General features: G+C 33.5%; 1 protein-coding gene and 1 non-coding gene across 2 annotated transcripts; both read right to left on the bottom strand.

Annotated features, from left to right (window-relative positions):
- Positions 1–4,648: 4,648 nt before the first annotated feature.
- On the bottom strand, positions 4,649–4,719 carry TRNAG-CCC (transfer RNA glycine (anticodon CCC)). The gene has a single exon. It is a non-coding gene; the product is annotated as a tRNA-Gly (tRNA).
- Positions 4,720–6,167: 1,448 nt separating this feature from the next.
- Positions 6,168–8,791, bottom strand: LOC147534226 (uncharacterized). The gene is made up of 3 exons (XM_086650621.1): positions 8,498–8,791; positions 7,948–8,267; positions 6,168–6,399 (listed from the first exon to the last, which is right to left on the bottom strand). The coding sequence occupies exons 2-3, from the start codon at positions 8,237–8,239 to the stop codon at positions 6,365–6,367; spliced, it is 327 nt and encodes a 108-aa protein (XP_086506747.1). The 5' UTR covers positions 8,240–8,267; positions 8,498–8,791; the 3' UTR covers positions 6,168–6,364.
- Positions 8,792–10,343: the final 1,552 nt, after the last annotated feature.

The raw sequence follows: 10,343 nt of genomic DNA on the forward strand, positions 1-10,343 counted from the left end.
TAGAAGTAGTTAATATATACATACATAGACAAAAAAAAACTGGATCTGGTAAGTAAAACCTAGATCTCCCAGAAACCCTAATTTTATCCAATTGAATCTTCCTTTCGAACCAATAACCTAAATCTTCGAATTGTTAATGATAAAATTTAGTCGGATCTATAAGCTATAACAGCAGAATCACCACACTCAAAATCAAACAAGACTATAGGAGTTAAGATTTGATCGAAACCACCATAGTTACACCACTTAAACTAATGAAAGTTACTTTCAATGATATGAATTTGGTTCTTGGATCTGTGGAGGATCGAGCAAAGGAGTTAATACGAGAATTACAAAACATATGTGTAGCCCAATGGTCGATTATGTTAAGGGGTTTAAAATGAGAGAGATAGAGAGGACGAGCTAGAGAGAGAGAGAGGACGAGAGAAGGTGATGGAGATTTAGGGGCAGAAATCAAAAGAACTTTTTTTTTGGACTGAAAATGAATATGTCTTTATTCCCTCGAGAATTTTCTTTATTCCCCAAAGCCGCGGCCTTTTATTATTGACATCACATATCTAGTGTTGAAGTTTATTCTAGGTTCTACGCTATTTGAGAGTATATCTGGAGACACGTCGGTTAGTTATAAACATCACTTTATGTTGCTCATTTTTATTCATTTTCAAATATAGGAGAGATAAGTCTCACATCTGCTTTTTAGTGGGAGTTTGATAAAGATCAAATCTAAATGAAGAAATTAAAAAAAAAAACAGTTCTAATTCTTTAAGTAATTTTGGAATAATAAGATGTTGTCTAAGTCATTTAAAATCATGAGAGAAAAAAAAAAATGAAATAGTAGTTGCAAAAACTACTCATTTTCAGCGACACTTTTGATATACAAAATTAAAACTACCAAATCTACAATTCCACGTTTTTCTCTACTCTCTACTTTCTTCTCCAACAAATTGAGTTTTTTCTTTTCATCTTCAACATATAAAATGTTAGAGGTACTAAGTTCTTAGTTCTAAATTGTAGTTTAACTTCTTTCATTTTATCCCCAAAGACGTTAGTAAAGAAGGATCAACCGCAGACGAGGTGGAAAACTTATATACCAAAAAAAGGGTAAATAAGAGTGCAATGGGAGAAAAAAACTAGGCAATCTTACAGTGTAATTGAGCTATCAATATACAAGATAGATGCACATATCACATGATTTGAAGCATGTGAACCACACGTGCAGGTGATAATGGAAAGTGTTAGAAAAGTGAGACCTTCCTAATTGGACATTAAAAAAAACATCTCAATTGGACGTTAGAACTTGAGAAGGTTTGGCTAAATTCCCCTAAATAAAATAGGCCAAATAAATCTGAAGTCACACACTTAAGTCAGTTTCACATTATGATAAATATATTATAAAAATTCTTACCCATCTTCACTACAGTTTTGCTTCTAAAGGCACAAAGCCAAAAGGCTGCTAGCATCCATCTCTATTAGCACCAGGCTCAACTGCTCATTTCTCTGTTAGCACCGTGCAACTATGTAGGCACCAGTCAAAGCCAACTTAACCCTAACACCTCCATCCGTTTATCACAAATTCAAACAAAATCTATCGGACGGACTGAACCAGACCGGGCGTTAAGAGGACCAATGAAACATAACAAATTTGTTCTTCTGTGCAATTTCTCTCTTTTAGGTAAAGTGGCAAGTTTTGAGGTATTTAATGGTTGTATAAAATGGGATAGTGACTCAATTTTTTTTTTTGATGAAAAGATAGTGACTCAATTTGATGTTAAGTTAGACAATTGTAAATGACTATTTCTTTTTTTTTTTTTTTTTTTGTTGTTGTTGAAAATGACTACTTCTTCCTACTTGTATTCATGGGAAATAGACAACTACATTAGAAATGCTTTAGTGCTAGAACTAAGTTAACTATGAAAGACCTTGCTTCAATATTTTAGCTTGGTCATATTTGGTAAACTAAAAAAAGTTTTTTTTATTGGTTATGGAGCCCTCTAAGGAAATTGGGAAAATCATGTCAATTAAGTTAACCTGCCTCATCAAAAAAAAAAGTTAACCTAATAGTGCCGCTCTGAAGGAGTGGGTCTAGCTAGCTAGCTCATGTGAACAAGGATAAAAATACATAATTTCAGAAACTAAAAACGTTTTCAATGATTTAAGTATCAATATACCATATACACATCATCGCTCTATACAACATTAATACTCTAGAAAGGGGTGAAGACATCGTAATTACTTTGATCCTTATTTCTTAGACTTTCTCCTCAGAATTACATCTTAATAGAAAACTTTTTCGAAAAATAATATTGTAGTAGATGTAATAACTGGTTTACTATATAGTTAGAGAAATGTAGGTTTTTTTAATTTCCAACTCTTTAAAGAGCATGTCCAAAGGACCAAACCAATATACTTATACAAGTTTGATTGTTTGGATAGTTGAAAATGAAGAATATTCACCCTAATTTGTTGACAGCACCAATATAGCTCCAAGAAAATAAACATCTCCTTTAGTTTGACTGGCTGAAAATTCTAAAGGCTTAAAATTTTAAACCTCTTTCCACTCATTAATAACATCTTATCATGAGTGACCAAAAAGTCCTACATTTGTTAATCTTTTTGTTGGTTATTTAAAAGTAATTACTTCAATAATTATGATAGTTGGTGTTATATAAATTTAAGTACATATACATATATATATATATATAATGTATGCATTTTTTCGTATGTGAAAATCAACAACATGTACTAAAACTTATAAAAACCAACCATCAAATATTTAAGAGAGTTCCTCCCGTTTTTCAACAATTAATTTTTAATAAAATTGAATATTTTAAATGAACTAATTTTTAGATATATGGATCTATCATCTATATAATGAGAAAACATCCTTAGTGCAATTTATGACAAGAAAACTTGAATTATTTCTATTTGTGGTCAACTAGAAAGGGAAATTTCAATTAACTTTCAAGTTCTTGATTTCTAAAACAATTCAAAGTTTTAAAGTTGTAAATTTTTTTCATTCTAGCTACCTAAGAAAGTGGATTATATTTGTCTTTCATTCATGTCTATATAAGTTCAAATTTTACTTTCTCTGTCCCCTAATTCCTAAAAGTAATTAAACCTTCCTTTAATTGTCTTTCCTTTTAAACTTTTGAGATTATCAACTTTTCTTTTCTTTCTCTTTCTATTTTTTATGGGGATCAGTTTTTGTCTTTGGACAAAGTATGTCAAACCAAACAGAAAACATCACCAAACATTTGGAGTTTTGGAGATACTAATAATGACAAAAATCACAAGAACAAAAAAGAGAAATCTAATTAACCTTAACCCCACCAAAGATATATAGTGAAAAAAAATAGGATCACATGAAATTTTTTTTACTTTTGTTAATCAAGCATTATCATAGTTAAGCTTTATTTTAAATCCCCCTTTCCCACATTTCTCTCTATAAAATCCGTAATTCAAGCACATCAAAAGTAAATTTAATCTCTTTAGTTTTGACGGATGAAGTTTATGACATAAATTAATCATAACTTAGACATAATTAATCATAACTTGGACATAAAATAATCATAATTTAGACATAATAGAGTCCCATCACAAAAAAGTAAGAGTCGTGCATCGAAACAAAATCTTGACAGATCCAACAATTTTATTAAAAATATTGTACTGAACGATGTAATTGTACGACCTCAACACAAATAGTTGGAAACTCAAATATAGTTCAACACGGTTCAACCATATGTAATCGCAGTCTCCTACACCTTGTGAGGTCTTGAATCCGAAAATGGTAGCGCCCCAGACACTGGGGAAAACATTATCATTAAAAATAGGGTTTTTTGGGCTTACCCCCTCGCCACTAATTGGTAATTGAGTTTATCCCCCTCAATATTGGGTAATTGAGCTTACCCCATTGGACTTACTATTAGTGACAAAAACATAAAGGCTATGTTTGGCGTACGTGAAATAATTGCCATTACCAAGAACAACTATTCTTCAATATGATTCATATTAGAGATTCTACCTCATTTTATTGTTTGATTTGGCCAGGAATATTATTAGTAAAGATTGATTTTGTTTATATATTATTTATTTTCTGATTTTATTATCACATACTAAACATATCCTTAGTAGTTTTGACAAAAAATCTAAATTCAAGTGAGTAAGCTCAATTACCAATTACTGAAGGAGGTAAACTTAATTACCAATTAATTGTGAGGGGGTAAGCTCATCGATTACTTCGTGATTTCAACAAATTTTTTTTTTTTTTTTACTTTGTGAGATATTAATAAGAGAATTATTTTAAGGAAAATTAAAGGTTGGGTTATCTCAAGTTTTAGAAATTGAGTCTCACAGCGGAAATGCTCCCAGACTCTCCTCTTCATATTAAAAAAAAAAAAATTAGAGCTAGGGCCTGATCTTCGACGCTCAAAGATGTCCAAAAATATTGACATAAACAACAAAAATTCAGGCAGAAACTTCGTCGACTACTGCTTTTTGTGGTTCCTTTCTTTCCTCTTTCCATTTTGATCAAAATAATCACCATTGGTAGACGAAAAAGGGAAAGGAAGAACAGGATGTTGTAGAGATTTGGGATTTAGAAGAGATGAGATCTTAGTGGGAGTTCAAAATGTAAAAAATAAAAAATGGATGCGCATCCAGGGAATCGAACCCTGGTCAGTACCGTGGGAGGGTACTATGATACCACTACACCAGATGCGCCTTTGTTATTTGATAGGGGAAATAATATATATATATATATATATATATATATATATATTGATCACCTTTTCTTTTCATCAAGGGGTCGTACCTCAAACTTTTTTTTTCTAGAATGTATTTTCTACTTGATGTTGAATTAGTAGTATGCCTATGTTTTTTTTTGTAGTGTTCGATAATCAAAACTAATACACCCGTTATATTATACTCTAGTTTGGTAATCTCGACAACGCCATGAGTGGATTGATTAAAGTATGGAAAACTTGTCATAAAAAATATCAGACTCTAAACGGGAGAACGTCGTGATTTGAGGTATTATTACAAGCTCAGCCTTAGTAAAAAAGAAAGAGTGCCTATAAAGCTTCCTTGTTTAGTATGAAAAACTTGTCATAAAAATACAAACACCAACATAAGCACCCTTTTTTAGATTCTTGGTTATAAATTGATGCCATTTCTTTAGGAAACCACAAGTCTACAACCTCCCTCTGTGGATGGGAATTCCCATTTGCAGGGATTCCCATTTGCAAGAATTCTAATCACTTGATCCCTTTTCATTCAAGAAGAAGAAAGAACAAAAAGAAGAAATTAAGATGGATAGCTTCATTTCGTGCGAAAAACTAGATCAAGTAATGAATTGGGTTGGAACAAATGTGGCTTCGACATTTTTTGCTTCGTTAGAGAGGTGCTCTTGCATTAATCTTAGTACCTCCGATCTTGAGGAAGACGAAGAAGAAGCAAATGATCGTCCTCTCATGCACACTAAACCCATCATTTTTAGCGACACCGATGATACCAACGATGTCACCAAGCTCCCCGTATAAATCGGTACCTTCATCATTTTTGTGAAACGATTACCGATAACCCCATTTTTTTAGTACCATGTTCATATTATTTTGATCTCTTTATGTCAATGGTTGGGTAAATTGTGTGGTGAATCTTTTTATACATTTATGTGGTTCTTTATTTTGTTTATGAATAGAAAATTGGTTTGTCATCATTGTATATGATGTTTGAATATTGGAAATATGTTTTTTCCTTCTTGTTTTTGTTTTGGGGTTTCTAAATGTGGAAATTGATGGGCATATGTTGTTCCAATATGCAGATATCTGTTTCTGTAATTTTTTGTGTTTTCTTTTTATTATCTGTAATGCCCCTTGACTTCCTAAAATTTTGAGAATATTTTATGTTATTCTTTTTTGGAGATTCAATCTTTGTTATTGTGACTCCGATGTCATTTTCTTGTAAGGAATTTAGTTACAACACAAGGCAAATGATAGTCCTAAACCATTACTGCAATGTGAGTTTGTGTTTTCGTTTGCTCACTGAAATGCGTAAAAGGTCATTAATGGCGCTAAGATATTTCAATTTATTCTGCAGACTATATGAGACAATTGAAAACTTCATTTAGTTCTAGGTCATGATTAGGCCGAAGTAGTTTGACATACTGTAGATTTGTACATTCAGTCTGCTTATGTTAATTATTATTCCATCGTAAAGGAAATTCAGAATACATTTATAACATGTCTGTCATGACCTTATTGAATTGGTTGGGTACAATATTCGGGAACAAAAACACAAAACAAACCCATTTAGACCTTTCTCTTGTGGAGTAGTAAATGAATTGAAGACTCTCGGTGATCTTCCACGATTATTTCTCCAGCTCCCAGAGAACGCCTCCGTCCTCTGCAACTCAAGCAAAGATTAATTAGCTTCAAACTATGGTTGAATAACCCAAACCACGAATTTCTATTACATGAATTAACTAGACAAGAGAGCAAATTTCACCATTTAGTGCAATTTGAATATATTCGACTAACTAAAGTAATCAGCTTCATCTACCATTGTTCTCAACATTGCGGAAGACATACTGTTTTTTTTTTGTTTTCTGAAAATTTGAATTAATATTAAAACGAAAAAGAGCTATACAAAGGGTAGTGCAAGTAGATCCCTCACGAGATCCAAGCCTCCCAATTCCGAACTACATCATTAAACGAGACATGACGATACTTTGGAAGACATACTGGTGAATAACCCTAAGTCCAAATACAACTACATTCGATATCTACGACCATATAGAACCAAAATATGGGTTGTCTGCTCAGTCTATTAGGCAAATGCTTCTCTGTCGTAAGGTTTCACTTAGAAGCTAGCGTTAAATTGTTAATCACCCTGACCACATACTAGCATCAACTTTTTTTTGAAAATCTCATTGATATAAATAATGGCGACAATTGTGTCTGCTTTGAGTAAAACTCTGAGTCTTTGTAGCACTTCCCATAATCTAAAACTACATTGGATATCTATGACCATAAAGAATCAAAATATAGGTTTTCTTCTAAGTCTACTCAATATCCAATAAATTGCTGCCTCGCTACAGGGTTTCACTTAGAGGCTGAAGTGGATCATCTTAGGTTTTCTTCTAAGTCTAAACTCAGTGGGATGCGCTATGCCATCAATGCTCTGAGTAAAATTCCGAGTTACTGAAGCATTTACCGTAATATAAACCTTACTACATTGGATACTTGTGATCACAGAAAACCAAAATATGCGTTGTCTGTGTAGTCTTTTCCATATCGAAAAGACCAAAACAACTTTGGTATGTGCACCAACATACGTAGAGAGTCATAAAGAACCATAGGACCTTTTAACAACAGACAGAAATTTACTAGGTATAAATATTAAATAAACAAATATTGATCTGTTCTAAATAAATAAAAATAATTTTTGCTTTGTAGAGGTCAGCAAACTTTTGAGGGAGTCTGAACCCAGAACCCAGAATGTCTCGAACCCATCAACCCCCTCACCTTGAGATCAGAAATAAAGTTCATGATCAATCCAACCGAGGGTCTTTGGTGTTAGAGCCGATTGGGCCAAACTCTCCTTGAAAACCTACTCGCAAGGAAAGGATGGCCCACGATTTATCTACTTCGCAAATTGTAATACCAAGGGGATGTAGGATAATGCTAACACCTCCCCTCAACGTCAGGCCTGGAGTGACACGGCATTCCCCATCCATGCAGGGGTACTAAGTCCTTACAACCCTAAGACACTAGCCTTGATACCATGTTAGAGCACATTAAGCTTAACTCTACTTAGAAACCGGCTCGCAAGTAAAGGAGTGCCCGAGACTTATCTACTTCGCACATTCTAATGCCTAGGCAATGTGGGTATAATGCTAATAGTTTGCACCATATAGACAGTTTCAGTTCAATATGAGAGATTTTTAAATACCTGCAATTTTCTTGTTAATCCAAACTTCTATAAGCATACCAGCTCCAACTCCAGCAGCAATACATGTTCCATAAAATGCCATTGAAAAGGGTAGTGATCTCCTTGGTAGGAAATAATATTCAGGGACTTGCCTGATCTTTTTCGGTAGTCGCTTCTTTGTTATAGGTCCAGCAGCAATACCAGTACTACTACTACTACTACTACTACTACTAGTACTTGAATTACTTACTTCCCCACCTACATTTTTCCAGTCAACCCCTTTCAACAAATCCTTTGTTTCCTCTGTACCCATTGTACAACAACTATTCTAGGGTTTTAAGCTGAAATAGAAATGGGTGAAAATCATGAATTGAATTTCTGTAATGACACACAAAACATAAGCACTAAGTAAAAAAAAAAAATTAGTAGTGGAAGCAAATTAATGGGTTCGGGGCAGGTTTAATGAGGTTAAATATATAATATATAGTTACTGGAGTTCTCTTTGAGGCATTTCGTCGAACATATTAATGGCAACTTAGAAACTAAATAACAGAAGGAAAAACGGACTTACAGAGAAAAGAGCCCTTTTTATAGCTGAAGATGAATATATTATGAAGAATCGCAGAACTTAAAGGAGAAGAATTCAGGGTTTGTAAATTGTAATTGTGTGTGTGTGGAAAAGAGAGAGAAAGAGAAGAGGCGATGGGACCTGAATCCGCAAGAGAGTTTTAGGCTGACAGGACGGGTTCTGGGTCGTGGGAAGTAACCTACCCGATCCATGTAATTTCTCATTCTCGGATTCTCCCCCTAATCCCCGCCCCACGTGTAGGTCTGGGGAAAAAATTCCGAGAACAGGAAACCCGTCATGGACACCCGAGTCCAGGTACTCGAAATTTGAAGGCGGGTTCTGTTTTGTGGTGTTATCCGACATCTCACCCGAACCTGATCCGTCAACATTTGCTTGAGATAACCCGCTTACTAATATCGTATATTGACTCAATAATACATATGTACATTGTTTGTTTGTGTGTATGTATTTATGTATGTATAACGTATATACAACTTTCCAAAAGAAAAAACATATATATATATATATATTGTATATATTATACTCATACGAGGGTATAACCGGGCGGGCACGGACAGTTCCATTTCAACCTTTTCACCCATTAGTTTTTAAGTCATAAACATAAAGTAAATATCAACCACTATTTGAAGAGAACGGTAAATTCAGATGGAGAATCTTTAAAAAGATGTTTTCTCTTCATTTTCTTCTGATCTTAACCCTTGAATGATTTCCAATGCCAATCTTAACCATCCAACATTGAAATTTTAAATCTCAACCACCGGAGATAAACTTGTGAGAGTCAATCCTAATCACTGAGAGGAAATGGAAAGATTCCCTCCTCCCTTATTATTATACTTATATATATATAATACACAGTAATATACTTTACTTTATATAGTGGTGTGAACTGTGGTTGTGATGGTTATATCTTGTATGATAGTGGTGACCAAAGTGACAAAATATAGTGATTACTCTGTGAATAGATCTATCAAATAGATTAATAATTTTCAGATATTAAATGTACTTTGATACTTTTTAAATATATATATGTCCCGATGTGACCTTTTCTTGAATAGTGAAAAATTGAAAACTCGACACCTGCCCGCTAGATACTTAAGAAATATGAAAGATTTTACGGATTTATACGAATCTTGGACACTAAGATTTTAAACTAACGTGTTCGATTAAGCCCGAAAATCCAAACAGACAAGGAGTTTCAAAATCCAACCAACCCGACATGGTGAACAATACAAGCTCGAGCGGCCCTGACAGACCTATTCCCACCCTACCTCACCCGTCTATGGGGGTAGGCCCAATAGAAAATATGTTGTGTTTAAGGCCCATACTTAATAGAAAATACGTAATAAATCTATTGTCATAAATTCATGTTATATAAATGCTCAAATGCGCAAATGCGCAAATGCATCACCATTGATGTGCTAATTGTTTAGTATAGGTATAGGTATGTGTAATTGTGTATGAGAGTACTTATTTTTCTTCAACCACTACCATATCTTTTTGGAAGTAACTATTACACAGATTAAGCCAGTCAATTAACCTAACTATCTAACTATAAGTCTACAAATGAATAATGGTCATATTATATAAAATAGCAAGAATGTGGAGAGAGAAACATTGGGTGATTGGGTCACATCTAATCATTAATTCATACTTTAATCTTTACTATTAAGGATGATGTTTCTTCAATGGGGCCACTTCATGAAAACAAAGTCAAGGATTTAACCGTATTATAGTTAAATATTTGTTTTAATTCTTTTTTCCCACATCTCTATAAATAATTTAATGATTAAAGAAATATTCGACTAAGTTAATGTTGGGGTTGCCTTTT

The sequence above is a fragment of the Eschscholzia californica genome, unplaced genomic scaffold (genome assembly GCF_041429995.1).
Source record: "Eschscholzia californica isolate CP2 unplaced genomic scaffold, dmEscCali1.0.p SCAF_6, whole genome shotgun sequence".
Classification (NCBI taxonomy): domain Eukaryota; kingdom Viridiplantae; phylum Streptophyta; class Magnoliopsida; order Ranunculales; family Papaveraceae; genus Eschscholzia; species Eschscholzia californica.